Raw genomic sequence first — 26212 nt, 5'->3', positions numbered from 1 at the left:
ATGTGTTGACGGGAAGAGGTGGAAATGATGCGTGTTTATGAGGGATTTAGTGAAATGCTTAAACAGCCAGCTTTACAGCTGGGCTAGTGAACCACAGATTACTAGAGAGCATGTTCTTGTTTAACAGTAGCAAACATTTTCTGTGTTACTCTGTGTCTTCATGCTTCCCCTTCCCTTGCTGGTAGGGGCAGAGCCAGCCTTGTGTGTGAATCACACCTTAGGCAACATGATCCCAGTTGATGTCGCAGCAGAAGGGTGTGTTGGAAACCTTGGCATCCTCAGCAGAGCTGCTGAGAGGTTCCTCCAGCACTCCAGTTTCTATTATTGGCCTCCTGACTTTATCGTTGTGAACCAGAGCCAGGTTATTCTTCAGCAGTCAACTAACAGACTCCACAACCACCCTCATATGGCTGTCAGCTCCATTTTAGTTGTTCACTGGTCATTTCTTCACAGTGCCTGCTGGAAGTTTAGCAACTCTTTCTGCATTTCAGAAGTGCAAGATGTCGTGTTCTGATACTAGGAAAGGAGAGTACACTCTGCATGAGGGAATAGGGGGATAGCTCAGTTCCAAAGACTCAACAGGCAAAGACCAATAGTTATGGTAAAGTGCTGTTTTAAAGTATTTTTCTGTACACTTTCATCTCTACATAGCAACATGTGGCGCCAGTGAATTATATTTGTCATTTTATTTGCTTAATAATCTCTGTGAACTCAAGTTAGTGCTACTGAGACATAGCTATTAATTTTCGTGGACTTTCTTGGAGTGAAAGCTCCTCTGGACTCAGGCTCAGAGGAAAGCTAAAGCACAGGGGTTGAATTAAAACCTTTGGACAAGCTAAGATACGTGAAGGCGCACCGAAGTGAAATAGAAATATAGATTTTTAACTTTTAGTAGAAATATGTGCTAAGTGCCTTAAACATTAAAGAGCTGTAGCAGAGACTTTAAACACAGTTCTTGCTGCAGCAGTGGTACCTTTTCACAGAATTCTTTACTTTAGGACAAAATATAGATAGAATGGTACTGTTCACATATTTTAGATGGAGTGTTCAAATAAACAATAAGAGCTCATAGAAACTGTATATGCAAATCTGTGTAATACATGTGTAACATGTGTGTAAGACTTACGACTGTTAGAATTAGACCAGGATAGGTTAAGAAAAAGAAAACTAGAATTGTGTGTTAATCATGTTGGTCAGTTAAGAAATATAATCCACACTTCTGTAAGAAAAAGTATAGAGAATATAGAAGAAACTAGAATTAGAAGAAGAAGCTGGTTTTGCCTGCTGTTTGCCGTTGCTACTTGGCTTCAGCATGTAACCCCCTTGAACTCTGCCTTCAAGAAAGCTATGAGACTATGAAATAAAGAACTTAGCAGAACAGGAGCCTCCTCTGCTCTCTTACCCTGGTCTGAGAATGAAGGGTACCCCATCAAAAGCTCAACAGGATTTTTCAGTGTGAGCTTTTGGGATAGAGGGGAAAAAGGAGAGAATGAATGGGGCTGGTAACCAAAATCCATCCTGAACAATTTGCTGTGATACCAAACCAATGTTTATTGTTATCAAAGGCAGCTGTCTCTCTTCTCTCCACGCTTCTATTTGTGGATTTTCGATGGCTATAAATGGAAACACATGCTGACCAGAAATCACTGCAGTGCTCCTGATACTTTTCTGTCCTGACTCCAAAAGTGCAGGGATATCTAACATGTAGTCAGGTTGAATCATTTCTGCTCAGGATATTAGCTGATTTTTATTCCCCTGGGAAATGGAGTTAGGAAAACGTGAAAGCAAAGCCTCAGGAAGAGAAGCTTTAGAAGAAAAGCAAATGGTAAGCTATGTTGAGAAATGTTGATATTTTAAATTTTTTTTATTGTAATTATAAACAGGAAAAGGAAATAATCTATTGTACTTTATAGGAGTATTTCCTGGCTTCCTTTAACCACTGACCTTGAAGATTAAAACTTTATTCATGTATGTTAAATTAATTATAAATTAATTATGACAGTACATTTCTATGGAAATTATGGAAATTTGTAAATGCATTTTGTGTGCATGTGAAATGCAAAAACTGAAATCTAGTTAAACTTCGATTTGTTATCATAACCCAAACTGATAGCTAATATCTGTGGGTTTCTTCTGTTTTTCTTAAGGGACGATTTCGTATCTTTGCACATTATGTTCCATAACTTTAGATCAGTAAACGGCAGAAGAAATTTTTTGTGTCTGGAGTGAGTCTGAAACTTACTGAAAAGAGGTGTCACCAAAACAAATTATTAGGAGAAAGTGAAAACAGTCAAAACAATTAGCTTATTCCTAACTAGCTGAGGCTTGCAATGCAATTTATAATTTGCCTTGTGTTAATGAGGTTTTTTTCTTGATATCACAAAAAAGGCAGTTTATTCTTGGCTTTGCAAAGCCATCAAGAAAAGTGGTCATCACTCTTGCTAAGAAAGAAATTAGCACTGAATTTTTTAGCACTTAAATGGTGGTGTTGTGTTGATTTGGTTTCGTAGTGGGCCAACTTTTACTCCTGTTTAATCACAACGTTGGCCTCCACTAGCCTCAGCTAAGTGAGTTTTGGCAAGCTTGTGTGTTAGTTAACAGTTTTAAATACAACTTCACCAAGGCAAGGTGCCTTGGGTAGGAAATAGGGAAAGCAATGAAACTGAAAGTCATGACCTGGTCTTACAGTATTTTTCTTTAAAAAAGCAGTGTTTATCTAAAGAGTAATATCTGAAAGAGCATTGCTAAAGCTCCAGCATTAAGTTCTAATGGAAATACTATTTATTGTTTTAATTGTTCATTTTCTCTTTAATTAATTCTTTAGACAATGACCTCATTTTCAATTTGTGGTTGATATCTAAAATATGAGGAAAACTCATCAAAATTAAAAACAAGTATAAAATCCACTTAATCTTCAGGGAAGGTTTCAAAGGAAACCCTTGAAATTTTGTTTCAGCTCATGCATAGAAAAAATATATAACCAGTATGGTTATCTAATTGCAGACCATATCCTCATGCACAAAGTATTGACCAGCCAACCTTAAGTAAGGCTTTTCCAAAATGCAGAGTGCTTCATTTGGAACACTAATGATCTGCTGATGACCTTCTCTGTGTGCATCATTTACTAATTTTAAGAATAGCAAACTGGAGCAAACAGGGACCCCAGTGATGGGAGCCGTGCTAACACCCACGTCAGGTCACACACTGTTCAGTAGTTTCAAAACTAAATCCTCCCAACACGTTGAGCTGAGAGTGTCCCTTGGCAGTGGCAGGTCACATTCCCGTGGATGCTCAGTGAGGGGGATACAGACACCTTGGCTCAGTGTGTTTCTCACCACTCTGTTCAGTGGAGGAATGCCTCAGCTATAAGCCAGTTCTCCCAGCCCTTTCCCTGTCCCCTTCCTGCTGAGCCCCAGCCTCCTCTACATCCCACCTCAAACTGTCTCTGCCTGTTTAGTCTTAATGCCTTTCTGTTTGTTTGCTAGATTGATTTCCCTTTGCCCCCACATTTTTTCCCTAGTTGTGTATCTCCTGGATTTTTATTGATTCTGCCCTTTTTTCTTTGTTACATGCAGGTCAGGTCAACTGACTGCGTGGTAGCAGTGTCAATCTGTGGCACAGATGCTATTTGTACATGCTATTGTTGATGTCTGTTCGCATATTTAACTTCAGTAGAGCAAATACATAAACTGTTTCATATTCTGCTTCCACCTCTTGTGCTGCCTTTTTGCACTTCAGCTCAGTTACAAACTCTGTTTGGCCACACTGGTGTCCTGATAAGTCTGCTTGTATTCCTGAATCATGAACAGTCTTGCATGTGTAAGAGGCTGTTTCCAAGGACATGATGGCTTTCCCAAACTCCCTGTGTTTCCGAGCTGCCTTCTACAGTATCCCACTTACCAGCTTCTGGATAGGCTGAAGTCACTTTTCCTAAAGCCCAGGGTGTGTGTTTTGGTACTTGTCTTCCTCAGCTCCCCTCAAGGTCTTAGGCCTCACTATTTCACAGTCACTACAGCCAAGCTTGCCACTGAGTGTAACATCCACAGCCACTTTTCCCTTGTTTATGAATAACAGATCCAGCTGTGTATGACACTGGTTGGCCCATCCTGTGCCTGAATCAAGAAGTAGTCCTTGACACCCTGCAGAAACTGTCTGCAGTGCTTGTGCCTTGCCATTTTGTTCTCTGCAGGTGTCACAAAAGCTTAAGCTTCGCGTGAAAAACCCCAAACAAACAGGGTGTGGAGTCCAGATACTTCCCTGAGTTGTTTAAAGAAATTGTTGTGAGGAGCACTGCCCACTTCCTCACCCCTTCTGTGCTGTCTATAGCTCAGTCCCACTGTGATGTCACCCTCCCTGGCCTCTCCTCTGTCCTGACCCAGGAGCACTCACCCAGCCCTGTTGTTCAACCTGTGCAAAAATTCTCCACATTTTAGCTGCTGCTGCACACAGAGATTGTCTTCTTTTCCCTGCCTTTCTGAAGAGCCTCACAGCACTATTGCCATGTGAGCTATCCCAGCGTATCTCAGTTATTTCTGTAATGTTGTAGTTTTGTGACCTATATGTATTTGTATGTGTGAGACCAATCTTGGATTTGTATGCCTTGTTACAAATATTTTCTAGTTATTTTCAAAAGAACAAAGTGTATGTCGTTCTGAAAATATTCTGATTGTAGCATGTCAATCAAATAGAGACCAGTTCATGCTCAGAGTCTAACATAGAAGACAACCTCACAGACAGGTTTATGAAGTGGTCTTGTACCTTTACACTCACTGCTTACTGTGGATGAGATAAATAATATAAAATTCTCTACCACTTCAGGCTTTTTCATGTAATATTTGTGAAATTTATTGTTAAAGAATTCCTGTCCTTGCTTCCTGGAGGAAGACTCTTCGGCAGCCAGAATCCTGAAGAGAGTCTTTGTGTGGAGCTGACTGTGGGAAGGAAGATAATGGAGGGCCCATTTTATGAAGGGAAAATAGAATGACTCACTATAAAATAGATTGGACTAAGTAGATGGACATAATTTTCCTTTTCATAGCTTTGATAGCTCAGAAGGATACAGTAATTCTAGAGTTTCCCTACTGAAATGATGACTCACCTCAAAATAGTCTGTTTTCAGAAGTCCTCATACCTTAATGCATATTGCCTTATTTGAATTTATTTTAATTATATTTCACACTTGTCTCTTTCTTAGTTGATCTATTCTCTCCCCATGAAAAACAGCACATAAACTATTGCATTTAAGATAATGTTTACATTGGTATGTTTAACAGGGAACATTTAATCTTTGTACTATAGTTTGCATTTTAGGGTTTTTCTTCTTACATGGAGTAGCAATAAAGAACAGTGCTGTAGAGAATATAAATCAGCCAAATGGATATATGAATCAGAACGAGTTCCATGCACTCCTTGAAGTGGCATTAAGGTTAGGTTTTGAATGAGAGGGTTGCAGGACTTCATTCAGAGAATAAGCATTTGGTTTTCACAAACAGTATGTGGATACAGCTTATACAGAGCGAGGCAATTTGGATCAAGTCCACCCAAGCAAAACAATGATTAATCTTTGTACTGTAGTAGCAACATCAAGAGTCCTGTCAATATCAGGTCTTCTCCATGGGAAGTGTGTGAAGTAGAGATTCCTTGAAGAAGGCAGCCTGTTTCCTGAAGTTTGCCACCTAAGGGAGCCCAGACAGAATGGAGGATGGTGACTAGTGAGGTGATGGCAGGTCCTGCTTGCAGGTTTTGTTGTTGATTTAACGACATGTAAACCAGGTGAGAAGCGAGTATGAGATGGGGAAGGGTTGTTTGAAGAGCAGAAGATAAAGAGAACTGGGTGGAGGCTGGTGGGAGTGGGCAGGGCAGGGAGCGCTGGCTACAGCCATGCCTCCATGGAGACTTCTGCTAGGTCACCCTCGCTCTTGTGCTGTGAGGGCTGGTGTCAGACAGCTAGAGACGGCAGCACTCCCTCTGGGCTTAGGCTGTCGCTTCTTTGCCAGGAGCAGGACCCCGTGGCCAGTGCTCTGACATGCTCCCTGTGGGCATGAACCAGGCAGCTCCTGCTGGCTGCCTGGTGGTGGCTGCAGCCAGAGAGGTGTGCTAAAGCCTCAGTGGATCGCCCCAGGGAAGGAAGAGGAGCCGAGGGAAGAGCGAATGTTTCTTTGTGCAGATACAGGGAGTCAAACGCCTGGACAATGGGATCATCTTTGGCAGCAGCAGAAATCTCCGTGGCTGAGTAACAGCAGAATGGCTGCGTCTGCTCATAGCCGTGGAGACGAACCGAGCTTGTGCCTGTGTGACACACCAGCCCCTGAGCCGCCGCTCCTGGTGGGGGGAGCGAGCCTGGAAAGGTCGAGGCGGGAGGGATACGGCTGCTGCTCTTGGGAAGCAGCTCGAATTGGAGTCTGTGAGAGGGGCAGGTCTGTAGGTTCCTCGTGTATCAGGTATCTGGTGTCCGTGCAGAGCTCAGGGTCTCCACCCTCGTACACATCTAGCCAGGACGGTGCTGCAGGAGCACAGAACAGCACTGCTGAGGTCACATCTTTCTCGTGGAGAGAGGAGGTGATGATCACATCTTGTGAGGATGGCAGGGATTCCGAGGGGGAGAAGAACAGTGATACAGCCCGGAGTGCAGAACGTACCGGTGCTTCAGCAGGTTACATGCTCTGAGCAAGCCGATGGCACATGCACACAAACCCCTCCTCCTCTGCCAGTTCTCCCACCTAACAAAGGACAGGCTAGGTGACTGCTAGACTGCCAATTTACATTCAGGTGAGACGGTAAAGGTGAGAGGTGAAGTGAGTTTTTGTTTAAGTCTGCTTTCCTCACTGGTTTACTTTGCACCTTGGCTTTTCTTCTGTCTGCTGTAAGAACACACCTATCCACAAAAGAAACTCCTAAAAATACATTGCCTGCCTGAATCCTTTCCTCAATTTGATAATTTGGTGCTGAAGTTTGAGTATCATGCTCATCTCACGGCATATGAAATTAAATAAACACAGAAGTCTAGAGTCAGAGGTGGTTTTATATGTGTATATATGTAAATAATTCCTGTGTATCTAAAAGAAAAGTTTTAGTTCTTGCTGTGGAAGGTGTGTGTGATCTCCTCTGGGAGATTTTGTCATGTAGCTGAGTTCAGGTGGGTGAGTTGACACACTTAAGGCATTTTGTGCTACTTTGTCCCACATTACAGCAGCTTTGGCAAAAAGGATTGCTTCCACTTTCAAATAACCCAGAGCTTTGTAGATCAGGACTGAGGCTTTGTAGTTGCTACAGCAAGAAACTGGTAAGATCCTAACATGGAGGCAATTGCATCTTGCTGTACAGGTGTAGGAAAGTCACCAAGGCAGAGCTCCAGCCAGAAGATCACCATTTCCTCTTGCATACCTAGAGTTGCATTCCTGCCTAACTGTGTGGATGCATGGATTACTTCAGCAAGCAATCACCCAGAAGGAGGAGGAGGGAATAAACTTGGAGCCTGCACGTAGCAGCGTATTTTTAGCACTGTTGATGCAACGTTAAACAGGACAAAAGAAAATGGGAAGCACTGAATCCTGGTCTGCCCTTCTTTCTAATCCTGTCACTGAACATAAGTGTAACGAGGCAAGAGCTGCCTTTTTTTTAAGCTAATGCCAGTCTTACAGAGGCACTGCTGGAACATTTGAGGTAGGCTTTGGTTGCATCAGTGGGAAAAGAGCTATCTTGGAGAGGTGTCATCAGTGCATTTTTGGTTGGAGGTTATGTGAAACATTACCATACAATCTCACACGGGTGTTCAGAAGAGAAGTGCAGCAGATTCCTGTAGGGTCTCGGGTGTTCTGGTAAAAGAGGCTTTTCATGAACAAGTAGCAATGGCATATTTTAATGTTTTGGGGTGAGGAAAGAGAGCCCCTGGAACAGTTGGATCAGTTGCTGCCACAAAGTCATGCAGGGCAATTCAATTGATTGAATTCTGGGTGAGGCATCAGGAAAAAGAGTGTTAGTACGGAGAGACAGCCCCTGTTGATGAACTAAAGCACTTCTGGGAGATAGTTCTAGGAATGGAACTTTCTAGAATTCAGTTACATTAAAAGATTGTTCTGTGGTATGCTATTGGTTTGATACTTGCCTGGATGATACCCAGGTGTAACTTGAGAGTTATGAGTGAGAGACCACTTCCAGAAATAAATTTGGCTATGGAGCCTGTTTAGAAAAAAACCCATTTTTTCCAAAGATATTCCTCAGGAATGTGTGAGTTATGGGTGATACTTGTGAAGAGGTTCACTGTCCACTGCTGCTGCTCACACTGAAATTCAGAATGAACACTCGGAAAAGCTCCTTCATTAGAAGTATAGGGCAGCACTGGAACAACCAGGGTATTTCTGGACTATCCACTCTGGGAAATTTTCAGGACTGCTGGTGGGGTGTCCAGGCTCCTGGATCATGTGTGTGCCTGGGTTTTGTGAGTGTGCATTTTTATTGATAATTTTTGCCTGTTCTGGAGCTAAGTTTCTCACTTTCTATGCAAATTAGTTGTCATATGCAATTCATTCTTCTGGACCCTTCTGGAGATGGGTTGGAGGACATTGGGGGTCGTTGGTGGTCTTGTTGGCAGCCGTTTGTTGTCAGCCCATGCCTACTTCTAGACCTCGTTCCTGCACTTATGCTGTGCTGTGTTGTGCTTATCTCCAGAAACCAGAACAAGGATGTTTATCCCCAAAAAGTGCTGCCCTACTTCAGTATGGCCTGCTTCTCCAGTCACATGTAGTGAGGCATCAAGCCTCCCTCAAGTGATGGTTGCTTATTTTCATCTCTTCTTGAGAAGAAGATTCCAGTGGATGAGGAGAAGCGAGAGTAGGGTAGCCTATGTTTCACTTTTTAAGAATATAGTCTGCTGCACTGATGGTAGCAAAGGCAGGCTGAAGAAACACAAACTGTGTGTGGAATGAGTTTGTGCTGCAGACAAATGATGAGGCACTGGTGAGGACCTGCCACTTCCTAACAGGTTGGAAAATGGAGCAATGCCTGGTGGTCCTTAATTTCTAGGACCATCTAAAATGTTTCCTTCTTGTTGCTTCTCCTTTAGAGGAAAGCACTACCCTCACCCCTAAGTTCTGTGTATCAAGGGAGCAGTGCTGCAGCTCTTAATTGAACACGAAGGTCATGCAGGAAACCTTTCTGCATTTAAAGCTGCACTGTTGAGACTTAATGGTTACCTTTTTTTAAAGGACTGATGGTGACTTGTAGTACATATTGCAAAATACTTTCTGATGGCAATTTTACTATATTAATACCTTCCTGGTAACAAAGATCCATTCTTGAGAAAAAGGAAAAAAAGCGGATTTGCTGAACTTAGGGGAAAAATTAATTTTGCTCAACAACTTTTAATTTGTTCAGAATTCTGAAAAGTAGAAAGTAACTGGTTGAAGCTTTCTGTATCTTGAATTGTACGCAAATGGATGTATTCATACCCCAGAACTGACAGAAATCCCCAAAGCAATTTCACATTTTTCTCTATGAGAGAGAAATTGAATCACTGCCATTCTTTCTTTGCTGTATTATGTTTCTTGATCTTGAAGAACATTTGGAAATCAAACATGGGAAAATTATAGTGTTTTTTAAATATTATGTTTTTAAATGATGTGAAATGAACTGACAATATTTTCTTTAACCATTTAAAATTGAAGATTCAGGGAAGAGCCATAAAAATTTTTTCCCCTGTTGAATAGATTTGAAATTGTTTTCATAGGAATTCCATGTATCTCATAAAATGTTACTGACAGTGCATTTATCACCATTTTACTGCTTCTTAAAAATACAGCTGTTGGTGATGATTTTATATAACAAGGATACTTGAAAAAATCATTAGATTTTTCAGCCTCAAGCAAGAACTAAGTGGTTTAATATTCTTCTTTAGTAAATGCACTTTGAAATATATCCAGATCAAACCCAAAACATCAACTGAGTTAAGTGATAATCAGGCAAAGAGTAATTCTTAGCCAAGCTCCTGAGCCAAAACTCAGCTCTTTCAGCCTGAGACAACAAAAGCAAAATGCAAAGTGTCTGTATTTGAATTCCAGCAGAGGAGAGGACATGCTTTGTCTTTCTCTCTGCTCTTCTTTAATAGATAATGTTGTCACTAATGTGATGGAATAGATCTCAGTTAAAAATGCAGCAGCTTTCCTTGTAACAATCTTACTTACAATCTTTTAGGTGAATTGACACTGATATTTACATATTAAAAAAAAAATCCAAAGAAAATGTCACTGGTTTTTTTTGTCAGCAGAGAAGTAGCTAAAGCTTGACAAGAAAGGTTTTATTTTTTAAATTTCATTTTATTTTTAATAACAATATATTCTAGCTTACACTGTCTTTTTCTGAGAAAGAAACTGTATGTGCGGAAGGATTATAATGATAAATGATTCCTGTAATGACTTTCAGTTCCTGCCCAGTTTCTAAGGCTTAGAAGTCGGGGCTGTGGGCCCATGACTTGTGGTGACACAGTGCTGCATTGTGTGATGGATTGCCTGGGATTTTTAGGGGCTCCAGTGCACTTTAAAGTTTATCAGAGCAAATTTAATTTTCACTTTGTTTCATTTGCTTTGTTTTATTAATAAGTGTTGTGATAAAAGTGTCAATAACAGGATTACAGGCTATTTCTTTGTTCTCCAATGGTGATTTTTCTTAGGAATCACCATGGTCAACTACATGAGGATACAATGTGACCTGAAAAAAAGAGTATTTACCCCCAGTGGTCTTATAAGTAAAATATGGTAAAATAAAACCCAATATTTCATCCTTCTGTTTCCAATTGAATATTTTTTGCATTTTTAAAGAACATATGCTTCTTGACATATGCAGAAAATCCAAGTCAAATGGTTGAGTTGCCCAACGAAAGGGAAAGCTGGTATTTTCACCCTTCCACATAATGGCAGTCAAAGGGATGAGTCCAGAAAATGGTTCTGCATACTGCAAAGTGCTCTCAGAAATTACCCCTGGCAGCCAGGTGTGTGCATAACACTCTCAAAATTACTAGGGACAAGTTAAACCAGTTTCTTGAAACCAGCTAAATTTGTAGATATTAGTAATTTTTAAGAAGTAGAAATGATCAGACCACTTGAGTTCTAGGAGCACTGCCTCTGTGAAATGCTCAAGTACTGCAGATATAAGTGTCAAGTAAAAGGATGGAAATAATTGTCATGGTGCTCTGGGCAGTGCAAGGCTTGGGAGGGGTGTGAGACTGAGCATTGCAGAATTAGGATGTGCTTTGACGTGTGCTGATTTAGATTTTCAGAATAAACTCTGGTGCAGCAATATTACGTATTCCTTAAAATTCAGGACTTATTCGAAATGTTGACCCCAGTATTCTGAAGGAATCTCTTTGCTGTTTCTATATTGGAGTTTCTTGATAAGAAACTCTATTAAGAACAGAATTACTTATATGCTGTTATGTTTGTTGTGTATTGTAGATATCTTGTAAAACATTATTTGTCTATGAAATTGTATATTAGAATTTTCTAATTAATGTTTTTGTGTCCTGTTTTTATTACTAATTCTCATACAAAATCTTACAGGTTTAGATGTTTTTTCATTGATGATGCAGGATAAAGTTGCCTTCTTTCAGACTCCTTAAACAAGAACAATTTGTTCCAATAGTGGAATTATATTTGAAATTATGGCTTTTGCATAAAGCACAAATAGTTACAGTAGTTATCTCACTGAGCTATCTCAGGGTGGCAGTGATTCGGTTTGATAGTTGTTTGTCTTCCTTTATAAGTACAGAAAGTGTCTTGTGTTTTACCTACCCTATTTTTGATGTCTGTGAGAGGGTACAATTCTAAATGGATATCCAGGAGTTTACACGTGTAGCCAAGAATTTATCTAATTTTTATATAACTGCATAGAAATGATTTGTATGTCTAGTCACTGACATAAAATATATTTAGGTCCCTTCAGAAGCAGATAGCCACTTTCAATCAATGCCTGAGTGAGCAGATGATGATTTTCCAGTACATCTATAGTTACTTACATGTAACTACTTGCAAACAGACTAAGTTATACATAAAGTGATGATCTGTGTGAAACACTGCCCTACAGTACAACAGATGCAAAACAATGAAGAACAGTGTTTTTGTATTTGCAGGTGTGGGACATGGAGGTATGGGAAAGAATTTGCAGCATAAAGCATGAAGGGAGTTGATAAGCTGTTTTGTAAAACCAGCTTTCACTTTTGACGCAGAATACAAAGGTATTTTTAGCATTATTGGATGTTTCTGAGTTCAGTGCACCAGCTTTTGCTCTCAAAAGAAGAGACCAGGACTTGTTCAGAGTGTGACTGTGCCTGCTTCTGAGAGAATCAGGCCATTCTGGGAAGTATCCTAGCCAAATATTCTTTTTTATCTGAGAAGTGGAGGAAATTGTGAGGGATTTTAGTGCTCCAGCTTAGTGAATTTAAAAGGAATCAGATAATATGATTGTTTTGGTAACCAGTGGAGAATCTAACTCATTGCATAAATATTAATAATATTTGCATCATCATTAGCATTACTAATGTTGTAATTTTCTATGATTTGTGTTGCAATTTCACCCACAAATCATCTACATCAGGGCCTTTTAGCTCAAGTTTAGGAGTAACCAATGACTACTCATCTGCTGAACACACTGCACATGCTATTGTATACTAAATTCTTCATATGAATTCGTTGTAAGTGTCTTTCAAGTTCAGATGTTTGTTTTAAGCTGCTATATTGAATATTTGGAAAAAGCATGAAGTGCTTCTGAGTATTGCTTCAAGTGATCTTGAAGCAATATTCAGAAGACTGTAAACAACTTTTTTTTCTCCATCTAATAAACATCCCAAAATAAACATCCCAAACTGTTATGTTCTTCAATTCAATAAATAGTTCCCTACTTAAATGTGTGTAATTTAAAATATGTAGATTTCATAAACAGAAAGTTATTGCCATAATTTACAATTTATGTATGTTTTTGTGCTGGAAAATGAAGCATGTTTTAAAGCAGTTTTAATGAAGTTTTAAAACCATAATTATATAATAAGTTTAAAATGTTTTCAGAGGAATGAACATATCTGACAGAAAAATCATCAGAAAGTACATTTATATCTATTAGCTGTGTGTTGAAATCAGTTATTTAGAATTTCACTGAAGTGACTGGCTAGGTATTACATGGAATGGCAAGTACTGAGGGTGTTTGGAACTATTAACCCACAAAGAAATTGAAAGGCACTTTTTAAAAATAGACACAGAACAATGAATTCTATCTCAGTGAAGTTTATTTGCACCAGCCAGTTACTTTTCAAATTTTTGTTATGTTGTCATCTCTTAAGTTCACATTTTTAGCCTGTTATTGTGATGTGACATCCCTGTCTGTCCTCCTCCAGCTGAACAGCAACACTCCACTGTCAGAAACGCCTCTGGTGCCTGCTTTCATAATGCGGCGTCTCCGCTTTTCCCGAGCATTGAGTGCTGCCTATCAGAGATGTGGGTCTGTGATACCTGAGTAATAAATCCCAGTCTGGCTTTGGGTGTGACATGAGCACCTGGATGTTGAGCTGAACCAAGGCAGAAGCACCTTTGGATAAGCAATAGTGGTAGCATATGTACCTAAGAACTTTTTATCCCCATATTTAGGCACATGTGGGTTTACAGATGCAGAAAAGGGATGAACACTGAATGGAGGAGGAGTAGGGGTTGAAAAGTTGAACCTAGGAGAACTTTTGAGGTATAAGTGCTGCTTTGAATTACTGAATTGGTTTTTGTGGTGAGCTTCAGTGCTTTGTTGTTTCCTGAAGCAATGGGTCTTAGTAAAATCATTTTACTCTTTGCTGCATATGTCAGTAAAATCAATGCTGCAGGGAAAAGTACTGGTGAAGTGAAAAAGTGGAGTGAATCTGGGGGACTCTTTGGGGCAGCTCAGTGGTGCTGTGACAAAATGTGGTTTGCACCACAAACCTTTTTAGTACTGCACACCATAGACACCGTTGTAATACACACATTAGACAAGACTTGAAGAGAAAGCTGATAATAAGACAGGAGAGGCAGGGAGTCCTAAAAATTTTTAAAAGAAGGTGGAGAAAAAGTAATAGGAGTCTGAAATGGGAGAAATGAAAGAAAAGGAAAAAAAGGTAATTACTTTGAAAAATGAAGTAAAGAAAGGCTATAAGATGGTGGGAGTGAGAATTAAATAGATATGTGTGAATTTAAAAAGTTCAAGAAACATGGGAATAGAGAATGAAAAATAGGGGATATGTTGGGCTGAATCTTCAGCAACCTTATCCTTTTAATAATTGATGTGTGGCTAGCTGTATTTTATTGGTCAATGTAATAATTCCATCACTTGTACCGAATATTAAGTTTCCTCACGCTTTTGGTAAATAATTATGTAGAATTCCCAGAGCACTTGAGAGAACACCTGTAAATAACTTGTAAGTACAGCTTAACAGTGGAAACTCCCTCTGCTAATATATTTATAACAACCTTTCACACTGGTTAAGTGACTCTCCCAACATCTGTTAATTCCCCTCTAGGCACATATAAGCCTCTTCCATGAAAAAGTTTAGTTGTGCTTTTTCACATACTGCAGGATGAGGGATTTCAGTAAGGAGACTAAAACCTTGTTGCTGTTGCATTTTTCTTGCTGGCTCCATCAGCACATCTTTCCACGTGGGTTGATGCTGATAGTAGGGAAAACTCTTTTCCTTCTGTACAAACAGGTTTTGCCATTGATTTCCATACCCAAGCCTAGCTGAATCATGAACAAGATTTCCCTCCTTTCCTTCTGGCACTTTATATAAAGCACGGGACTGCACTTGTAACTCAGTCTTAACCAATTGTTTTTGTGTTGATCTATATAAATAGATGTAGATAGGTATAGAGAAGACTTTTATATCCTGGGACTGCTGTATAACTAGAAGATATATTTCTACTCAGAAAGCTGGGAGTGATACTTTGGATATCTTCAAGTGAGAATGCTTCAGCTCTTTGCTTGATTCATTTTGCTATTATTATTTCTATGGTTAATACCTCTCCAGCATTGCAGACAATCCTCCTTTGCTGCTACTCTTTCAGTGGCGTAGTTGCCTTCTCACTCGACAGCACTGGGCAATGTACTGTCATTTTTGGTTGACCTCTTGTTCTCCTGTATTTTCTGAAGTGTTTACAGGATTTGTGGCACTCCGGGCATGTGAGGCAGCAGCTGTGCTCCAGCCTGGCAGGAGCTTTGGGCATTATAACAAGAATTGTCCTTTCACAGCTTTGCAGTGCTCTTCAGTCCCATGGTTGGTTCTTTATTAAAGTCTAGAGATAACCTTGGATTTTTTCAGCATTAGGAAACCTGAAGTAATATCAGATAACATAAATTGGACTGTGCAATTGCCCTGGTTGTTTGTGGGACCTTACAAGGTTGTATTTTGGTTCCTTTGTTTTCATTTTGGCTGTCTTCTGTCACTTACAGGAACAACAGACTGACTGCTATTAATCTTTAATTTCTGATATATTATTTATTTTTTTGGCATATACTTGCCAACCTGTTTCCCTCTGATAAATACTTAGGTCCACTACTCTTTGTGGATCTATGTACACACTTCATTAGCAGCACTCCTCCACTGGTTTTGTTTGGATTGCTTCTGTGATTTAATGTCCATAGGGACCGGAGTTTGCAGTTGAAAAATGTGATAACTCCATGAAAATAATTATTGTAAGCATTGTGTGTCTGGCTGCTAATACTGAGATGAATGTAAGCACTGACTGTATTTCCCTTTAGGAAAAGCACTTACACTGTTAATTGCTAGTGCTCAGCTTCATGTGGTTCCCTTTCTAAAACATAGCCAATTTTGATTATATACCATTCTGTTTTGATTGAAAAAAAACAGAAACAAGGCCCAAAACTCTAAAACTTCAAATATTTTTTTTAAAGCTTACCACCACAGAACACAGGTTTATCCAAGCCAGCTGGCTTGCATACTGAAATAGTCCCTATTCCTGTCTGTTATTATGGGCTCTCTATACAGGCTCGGCTGCAATAAACACAGGTAAAATTTGGGGAAACCCCCCCAAACACACATAAGACTGTTTTTTTTTTTTTTTTTAAGGATTTTATTGAAGACTGTTGTAACTATTTCATGGTTTTAGCAGTATTTTAATATTCTTGTTAGGGGTACGTGTGTGTGTGTCGATTTCTACCCAGTTTTGAAATAACTAATTTACACTGATTGTACTGGAAGATAACAGTAATTTGTTGCTCTCTGGAGAAGAATGGGATGAAGTGCAAAAGTAGAATGGGACTTAGTGCAAAAAATATTTATGATTCTTGTGTTTATTTGGATTTTCCACTTTTTTTTTTTTTCTGTAAAGTTGACTTAAAGTGCTCAAAAGAAATTGACTTAGCATAATATGACAGTTTTTCTTCTCTAACATGCTTCTTTCAGTCATGTAGGAGATGTATTTAATATAAAGGATATGTGTCTCCTTCAGCTTGGCATAAGAGTTCATATTTGGTAATGCATAGCAGCAGTGACTGCTGAAATACAGTAGTTAGCCTGATGGCTAATTTAAAAGGAAAATAGGATGTTTGGATAGAAAGAAAAAGAATGACGTATGTAAAGTATTTCTTACCACAAACCGGTCAGAGCTTATTTTGTGTTGCAATAATAATTCACTACTGAGCTCCAAAATATTATTGGGAAATCCCCATGTGTCTGATTCTTCAGAAAATAGTTAAGGTGTTTAAGAAGAGGGTTTTGAGCCATGGTTTGGTGTTTCACTGCCCTGAAAAAAGGTACAGGGTCAATGTAGCATTGAAAGAAAGGAACATTATAAAAAACAACCTTATCTCTTACTGTTTGTGTTCTCTCCTAAAAAGATGGAGGTAAAAATTCAATTATAAGCATTAGTCACAGTCTAAGATTTGAGTTCCACAGAAAAAACATTCTGTGGTCAAATTCTGCTGCTATTCTTAGGAATTTTTCAACGTTGCCCAAAAGGATGGAAGATGAGACCACTGCTGCTGAGTCACATTGATGACTAACAGAATGGATAATATCAAGTAGGTGTTTGGCTCCAGCACTAACTCTCCTCACCAGTAAATATCTCTACTGAAAGAATGTGTGATTAATACATTAATATGATTAAAAATGACCAAGCACAAATGTTTTGAAGTAATATTGTGCCGGCAGGTAAGGTGGTGGCTTGCATTATTTGTTTGTGTGTTGGGTGCTTCCTGATGTAAAACTGAGGCTTAACCTGCATTTTTTAATCCTGGACAAAAATGGTATGAGTGAGAGAGGATTATAATATTCCTTGCTTGGCTCACTGCTGTAAGAACAGCATTGGCAATATGAGTTCAGACAACAAGACTGAATGGGAGGTCCAGTCCATCTAGTTCAGTGTCCTATCCTTGACTGTTACCTGCAGTTCATGCTTTTGGGAAAAAAGGCACAGTGAAAAGGATAGATATTCCTGTGCCTTCCTGTTTCCCCTGAGCTTAGTGTAAATAAGTGGATCTGTTCACCATGGATGTATTTTCTTGGGTTTTGATCTGTTTTTCTTTTTGACATCTGGAACTTCCTGATGCAGCAAGTTTCATAATAACTATCTGTTACATGAACTGCCACTTTTGTTTGTATGATAAATTCATGTGGTGCCTCATGGCAATTTTGTTCTTATACCAAGAATCCATGACACTGGAGTAGAATTTTAGCTTTATAGAGATCTGGTTTTCTATACAATATTATGGTAGGCATAGTCTTGCTCTAGGTACCCACTGGCTCATATTTACAGGGAATCTTGTGCGTGAATGGTCCAACTAATGTTACTTAGTCATCATATCCCCTCTTTGAGATGTCTATCATGTACATCTGAGTGAGAGTAATATGATTTTTAAAATATCAGTTAAAAAAACCAAGACTATGATTAATCTGATCCATATTAAACATTTACCTTTGAGTAGGATGGGCTGCATCTCAGAAGTGCCAATTCCTCTGTATTGCATGTAAAGAGAATGTGACTTAGATGTGGATTTCTGTTCTGGACACCTTTGCATTTGGTCAGATGAATGTTGCTTTTGGGGAGGTCATTCACTACAGAAGAAGAAATATACATTGTATTTATATATGCATTCTGAAACAGATGCTTTATGAAATCATTCACCATATAATAGACTGGTAAAATGCATTTTACTTGCTGTCCTTCCTCAGACATCCTCTGGGCAGGTGGTAGCTAGACCCTTTGGGCACTAGCTAATGTGCTTTTGCAGTACAGAAAGAAATGGCAAGGAAATTTTATCCAATGAATACTCTTAAAGCAGGGTTTTTTCTTAAAGCCTGACATCATGGTGTGCCCACTTTTTTGTGAAATTGTCTATAACCTCAAGAGAGCCCATTCCTTGGATGATGTGTTTTATTTAGATTGTAAAGAGGGCTCCCAGCACAATGTCTCTTCAAAGGTCACCCAGAACATTTTGATTAATGCTATCTTGTGTCTATTTGACAGCTACCAAAAGGGAGGAAAAGAGAACACACAAAAAAAGCAAGGCAGTGTGGAAAAATCCCTTTGCTCCTTAACTAAAGCAAGGTGGCAGGTAAATGTTATCCTCACAAGCACATGGGGTGCAGTGGGTTGAAGAATAAGAGATGATCCCAGGGCCAAGGGAAGAGGAGAGCTGGTCTCTCTGCACCTGGGAGATAGTGAGCCTCAGCTTGCAAGTGCCTTGGTGGTGTGCCTTTAGTTGAGAGCTTGCCATCTTAAATCCATTCCAAAAATTTGATCTCCCTGATGGCTGAGGAATCTGTTGCTGCCATACTGAATGTTGGCACAAACATGTTGTCTTGCAATTGATGTTGCCCTTCTGATGTCAGCTCTTTCCTGATCCTGATGCCAAATCCATAGAGTTTGATTCAACTAGGTAATTGGAAATTATATTTTGTTTTAACCATTTTCCAGTAGGAAAATATGAGAGAAAAATTTATTCAAAGACATAAACAATTCAAGACTGAGCCAAAAAGTAAGCTTCAAGAACCTCTAGCATTTGGCTTACCCTGGTTTTGCAGTTTCGGTAGCTAACAGCAAATGGCATTTAGTTCCCAGTTGTGCTTTCTGGCATTCTAGCAGTATTCTTTCTTAAAAAAAAAAAAAACCAAAACAAACCCTAAAAGACCTTCAGAACTATTTCTTGATTGTTCTGGCATTCCAGCATTCATCTCCCCAAAAATTTCAGGTGCCAGCATGATACTTCAATACAGAAATTGTAAAGAAAATATCAGAGTACCTTTTTAAACTTATTCAAGACCTCTGCTATGAACTTTGGATGTGAAAGGCAGGCTCTAGATGTTTGAGGCCTACAGAAGATTTCAATATTTTACTTGCTAGTCTTCAGGAATAATTGAAGAGGTGAGAGTGGGTAGACCCCAGGTTACAGTAATTTTTCTCCTACTATTTCAGAATCTGATTTTTCTTCAATTACCTGATTTTCATTCCCTAAAATCAGAAATTTAGAAGTTCTTATTTTAGATAACAGGGCTAATCAACAGGCTGTGATTCATCTCTCCTGAATTTAGATAGCTGCATTTACATCTGAAGAGGTTATCTAGGCTCCTGTTGCAGTCAGGGAAGGAATTAGGGACTTCTTGGGCATTATTCTGTGATGTAGTTTAGATGCCTATCTTATGGTGAAATGTATTGTTCTCTAAAAAGTGCCTATTCTCTCCCCTTTGACAATAATGGACCCTTGAACAAGCTCACACGTAGATTTGGTAAATATTTCTTTCCTTAACTGTCTGTACAGGAAATGTCCATATAAGTTTGCAGAAACTTTGGCTTTTCATATTATTGCAATGCTATTTTTTTGTCTTTCAATTTATTTAATTCATTGCTCAGAGTTATATTAGATGTGGAACAGGGGTATCAGCAGGCACACCAAAGTTTTAGATGTGAAGTTCAAGATATACACAAGTGAAAATGCAGAGAAAATGTAGACTAAAATCTGGGCACAGTCCCAAGAAACAGCTGTTGACATTCCTACTCCTGTGGAAAGGGTTAGGCTATTTTAAGAACCACTGGTTTTGATTGATATCAGGGGGGACTCCAGTCTGAAAGAGTATTTTTGGCATGTGAAGTATGTCAGGCATTTATTATCTTACACACTCTTGTCTTTTTTTCATGTTTTCTGATGCTATTTTTCCCCACAACATCTTTTAATATTCTACTACACCCTATATATTCTTTCTGGTAGATTGGGCAAGCTAACAAGGCTCTGCTCATGTTTCTCACTTGAACAGTAAAGGACCAAATGATTAGGAGAGCGTTCAATTTGTACTGTTAATTATGTGAATTTAAGTACAGCAGTTTCCAGGTTGTAATAACCATAACTCCTTCCTTTTAGGAAATGTTGCCATTTAGATTTCACCACTGCAGTGGGATTCACCCACAAAGCTTGTAGATTCCTTTACTGAATTGTCAAAGAGAATAGTCCTGGAAGACTACTGTCCTTGCTGTGTTTGTGAATTCAGCATGGTCTCTATGATTTAGTTACTAGTCAGGAAAGAAAAAATTGTGAAGGGACATCATGTGCCCTGAGAGAGGGCAATCACACCTGCAGAAAAAAATTGGCTGTGTGATAAAAGTAATCATCTGTATTTTCCTAGCAACTCCAATGTGTTTTGGGAAAGTAGAATTAAGAAATGTGGGGGAAAAAAAATCTACTCATGGGATGATTTACATATACTTAAATGCTTTTCACCCGGTATTAATTTGTTAAAAAGAGAAGGTAATTATTTAACTAGTATGCATTCACTGATCATCACAGATACAGTCAGTGTATCTGCCTTCAAATAATCAATGAAAGCTTCACTTGGACTGCAGAGAATTTTTCTATGCCTTTGTCATGAAAGTGCAGGACAGAAATATGTGGAAATCTCCCACTTCCATTGCTTGAACTTTGCTTAATTCCAGAGTGTATATACTCTGTGGAGTATGAATTAAAGAAGTAAAATTACGCAGGAACTCTGCAAAAATTCTTTCAAGAATTAACTGGAATTTTAGCAACAGATGAACCAGTTGATTGTTCTCATCTAGTTTTCCATTTCTGTTAGAAAATCATAGTGCAGAAAAATTCAGTTCTAGGAAAAAAAGTGCTTTGCAATATAAAATCTTTACAGACAAATGAGCTTTTCTCATTTAAACAAGAGTAACTTTACAAAGGACACTGTCTACAAACAAAGAAGGACATTTGTAGGAAGAGAGAGGGTTATATCTCACCTGATAAACCTTATTAATACACATAGCCAAGCTGTGCTGCATCACCAAGAGTGATGTACTCAATAACAAAAAAAAAAAAATCAACCTGTTTTTTGCAAGGGTAAGCTGAAGTGTGATACATATGTGCCTATAGACACAAAGTGACACAGACAGAAATTAAATCCATGGTATTTATCAAAGATACTGACCATGGTACCCACAGCAGGTGAACCCACTTAGTACTTGTGTAACTGAACCAGACACTCTGCCTCATTGCACCTGGTGTCCGATTAACCTAATTTCCTTTGTGCTTGCACTTACTGGAATGAAATCAGAAGTCATTGACAGTATTTTTTTTAAATTATTTTTTCTTAGGCTGTTTTGTACAAAACAGCCTAAAACTTAATTCTCCAGGGAGAAATTCTACATTGCCTGAGGTAAAGCAAAAGTCTGGACAGTTGAACCAAGGAGACAAAGAACATCACTTGCAGACAAGGAGTTGGGCTGAGGAAGAGCTGGAAAGGGAGCTGCTCTTTCTCTCAGTCACATTGCTCACTGGATTACATCCTCTGCAAATCAAGCTGGCTTAACTGAAGTTAAGTAGTATGAAGTGGAAATAAATATATATAAAAATGTTAGCCCCAGTCTGCTTTGGTCAAAATTTACTAAAAAAAAAAAAAAATCAGTTTTACTGAAACTTGATGTGGAGTTATTCCAGGCTCCCTAGAAGATTCTGTACCTCCACTTGACCCCCAACATGCATGAGACCATGGAGCTGGCTGCCTTATTTTTTTATGGGGCCCACCCTGCTTTTGTAAATTATTTGCTTAATCTACAGACCCAGAGGGATGTCTTGGAAGACACCTTAAGTTTTGTTTGCCTTCCCACCACCAAGCCCACTGCTCTAAAGATACTGTAAATCTTAAGAGAGAAGGTAACATATCAGCACTGAGACAGAGCAGTCCGATATTCTGGCATGTAGATTAGTCCAAGAGACAGTGCAATATTATGGCATGTACATTATTTTCAGTCCGTTTAGTCTAAAACAAATCTGGTCTCTTCCTATTTATTTTCCAGAGTTATACCACAATTCTTGGACTAGAGATCACTGAAGACAAAATATTAAATGGCTCATTCTGACCATAGTTGCCAGCTAGCTTACTACAGCGCAAAGCAAGAAGTGTCCTTTTCTGGGACCTGAGATGAAAGGCTTTTCCCACCCAGAGTAAGATTCAGACATAATTCAAATATCTCATTCGAAATTCTGGAAAAGCAATTTTTAGTTCCCTTCAAATCATGGGCTTTCAAGGCTTTTGTATATGAAAATTTCCCAACCACATTCATTTCAGCGTCAATGACTTCATTTTACAGTATACTCTGAGTGTGTTGGTGCCAGTCTGAAACCATATGTCTATCACAAATGCAGAAAGCAGAAGTTATTTTGATAAGTCCTTTGATTCTATGAATTTGATCTGAGCCCCCCTCACAGAACAGAGATCCATGGGGTGGTAATTTCTATTTAATACAAAGGGAAAGGGAAAAGAAAAATCGTTGTCCTCTTTTAAAAGACATCCTACTGGAGTGGGGTGTGGGAATGTGGGTGCCTCCAGCATGCTGGAGACACAGTCTTTGAATAATTTCTTTAAACCAACCTTAAGATGCATCCCAACCCTCAAATCTCACCCTCTGTTAATAATGTCCCTTAACTATTTGTGGGCAGTAAGCAATCATAACTGCTGAATATTTTCGGAATATAAAGCAGTGTAATCAAAGAGGGAGTGAGCATTACCTCTTGCAAGAATGGCCTGTTGCCTGGTGTTTGGGGAATACACGGGGTTAAGTTTCTCCAGGCAGACTTTATTCAGAAAGCTTGTTTGAAAAGGAAAAACAACTGCCTATATTACACACCTGCACCTGTTTAGCACTGTAATCATCTCTATATTGCCAGCCTCTTCCGACTGTAATAGAAAGAATATTTGCTAGATGGCATGGCAGAATGTTTCCTGATCCCCAGCTGAAATATTTTCCTGCTCTGTTTTTTCCCCATGGGTTCTGTGGTGCAGGCCAGTGAAGCCACAGGGAGATACAAGGAGTGGGTGGCAGTTCACATCCGTGGAAGAAGAAACCCACAGTCCCTTAATACACCTTCAGATGAGTTTTACCTCTGTAACAAATTCCTCCTCAGATACTTCACTTTTTATGCCTTCCCAAAGCTGCAGGATTCCTTCTTTACTACTGCACAGTTTTAGCTCTTTATAAGCTTTGCTCCATCATTATTGTAATGTTTTCTCATAGGCACAGTGGTGTCAGTTTTTTTTGTTTTGCTTACTATTACCAACATATCTAGACAGCTTTAAAGAAAAAAGAAGAGACCTTCAATGGTTTATGTGATGCTAAAGTTGCTACTGCTCTGCAGCAGCATGCTCCACAGGAATGGAGCCGTATGGTATGTAATGTTTTATATGGAATTATGCATCAACAGATAGTATAGATGATAAAAAGTCTGAAGGTGATCACTAGGTGATCTCTGGTTTAACCCAGACCTGTGTTAATGAACAAAGGTTTGTTTTTCTTAAGAGATTCTCCACCTCAAAGGAACTAATATTATGGTGATTTTGTGGTTAGAAAGCTATTTGCTACTTTCTTTGTCATGCTTGAGGTATAGCTTAAGATTTGCCTACGTGTTGCAAGGACTGTATTAAAGAATATGGTATCATTGGCTTTCCCTTTTCTCAGTGCCATGTCTTTGTTAATTTTAATGGTTTAATTTTATTTGGTTTAATTTAAAATGGGGTTTCATTGCAGTACTTACTGCATGGATCCAGTATGTTTTTTGGGAATACTTTTAGAGAATTAAGTTTCAACAAGGTGCAGTAATGCTTGTACATATTTAGGTACATTTAAGCATGAAATTGGTTCTTTTTGGAAATAACGGACAGACAGATCCCTGAGTCTATTGCCTTTATACCATTGGTTTTCTCTATCACTAGAAATGAACTTGGCTGGCTCATATAAAAAACACTTTGCTTCCATAACAGGCAGAGAAATGTAATTGTTTTTGTAGAATTGCATACCATAAGCTCAAAGGGTGTCAGTGTATTTCATTACACTTGCAGTTGACTGATGGAGATTAACCTTATGCTAATCACTGTAAATGTAAAACCTTCTGTCTCAGATAGTGCTTACTACAAAGATTACTGATGTAATTCATGCAAAAAATAAGATTTTTTTTTAGTTGTTTAGAAGCCATTTTAAAATCTGACAAACTAATACATTACTTCTGACCATCTATAATATTTATGGTGCACTTCCAGTCATACAAGATATACTGTTCCTGAATTTGGACAGCAAAGAGGAAAAATCTTCGAAGTTGACAGCATTTCAACTCTTTAAAGCATCAACTTTGTGAAGTAATAATATTGTTAACATTTTTATAAGTGATTCTTCAAATAATTTAGTCCCAGTCATGTGTCTTGCTTAATGAGATGGATATTCAAGTCAAAAAGAATAATAACAAAAAGATTGTTATTCTGGAGACGCATATAAAGGGTAAGCTATAATGCCTATTTTACATTTAGTTCTGAATTTTGCACAGTAATAATTTCTAGCCTTGTTAATGGTATAGACTTCTGTCTCATGTTTTGGGAGGATCTAGCACAGGATTAGACTAGGTTTCCATGACAGAATATAACCCAAGTCCACCCTGTGCTTTCTTTTCTCATTAGAGAAAGTAAGAGCAATACATTTGACCGCACATAAACATTTTCATTAAAGTATTCTGGACAAAATTTAAGGACGTTTCTTCACTGAAGTCAACAATGAAAATCTCAAAGGCCCTTCTGGTCCCAGAATTTCCATCCCACCTCTCCCCACCTCAGAACTCATTAACTGGTTTGGGCAGATACAACACTACATTGACCTCCTTTGGTCTCAGTGAGCCATGGACATGCTGCTCAGTGACTGTGACCTGAGCACCCTCTACCACCACTGTGGGCAGTGTTCACCAGAGCCTGTGCAAGTAGGTATGAGCTACAAAGGACTAGTTCCAGGTTGCTATAGATTTAGGGATTAGTCTTTCCTGAAGGTGATACTTGGGCACAGAAAAGCTGCTGTCATGAGTGTTTCTAAAGGGTATTTTTATTTTATGAAGGCTGTCATAGGTGAAAAACAGTAGTTAGGCTAAAATGATGGGGCAAAAGGTTTTTTGTCTCCTTTATTTACAATGGAAAATGCAACATATCTTTTGCATATATATGTGCCAGGGTCTTTAATAAAATCTTCACTGGGAGTAAACCTGTAAAATTATTTCAAAATCTTCTGTAGGTAATCAAACATTTCTATTGTACTGCTATTATTCTTTTACTAGATGGTATATGTGGCACTAAAAAATGATGTATTTTCATAATATAAAAGATATTAGAATATCCAACTACAATCACTCTTAGTCTTTTATAGTATCTACCTTGGCAGAACCTTAGTTTGGTTGTGATGCTTGAAGGTTTATTATTTATTCATCAGCATCCTAAGTTAGACAGCCTTGGTATCTCAGCTGTCTGTGTCAGGGCATGTTGATTAGTGTTTCTAGAAAGATTTGGCATAAGCTAGGTTGATGATGGCAGAGCGGTGGGTAGCATATGTAGTGCATTATCACTATACATTTTCAGTGTTGACAGGAACAGAAGCAAGCTGACATAACGCATCTTGATAAGTAATACTGCTATTACCAGTGTCAATTTTATCATCAGCTATGCAAAACATTGACCTAGGACTCTGATTTGATGTTAAAATAACATTGGCATGTATTGACATATATATCATGTTGTTTTTGTCATGACATTCCTTGGCAGGAGTAAGATTATTGTATATTGCTTCAGTTTACTTGTTAGCATTGCCCTTAATATCTCCTTCAGAAGGCAGTATTTATTTTTGTGCCTGTTTTTTTCTCCTAGTGACAAAGATAGCATTTATTGGTTTGGATATGAAAAGCT

The 26212-nt window shown here is 38.8% G+C and overlaps 1 protein-coding gene across 15 annotated transcripts in view; it reads left to right on the top strand.

Moving 5' to 3' along the window:
* The first annotated feature begins 1686 nt into the window (after positions 1-1686).
* MLIP (muscular LMNA interacting protein) overlaps positions 1687-26212 on the top strand; it is a 111072-nt gene continuing 86546 nt past the window's right edge. For all 15 annotated transcript variants that reach the window (XM_082300625.1, XM_082300629.1, XM_082300619.1 and 12 more), the window contains exon 1: positions 1687-1825. In XM_082300625.1, the coding sequence (XP_082156751.1) occupies positions 1763-1825 (63 nt within the window). In that variant the 5' untranslated portion in view covers positions 1687-1762. The remainder of the gene's footprint in view (positions 1826-26212) is intronic.

The sequence above is a fragment of the Coloeus monedula genome (genome assembly GCF_965178545.1).
Source record: "Coloeus monedula genome assembly, chromosome: 2".
Lineage (NCBI taxonomy): Eukaryota > Metazoa > Chordata > Aves > Passeriformes > Corvidae > Coloeus > Coloeus monedula.
The sequence above is the reverse complement of the archived record's forward strand: the minus strand, read 5'-3'. Positions and strand labels throughout refer to the sequence as shown.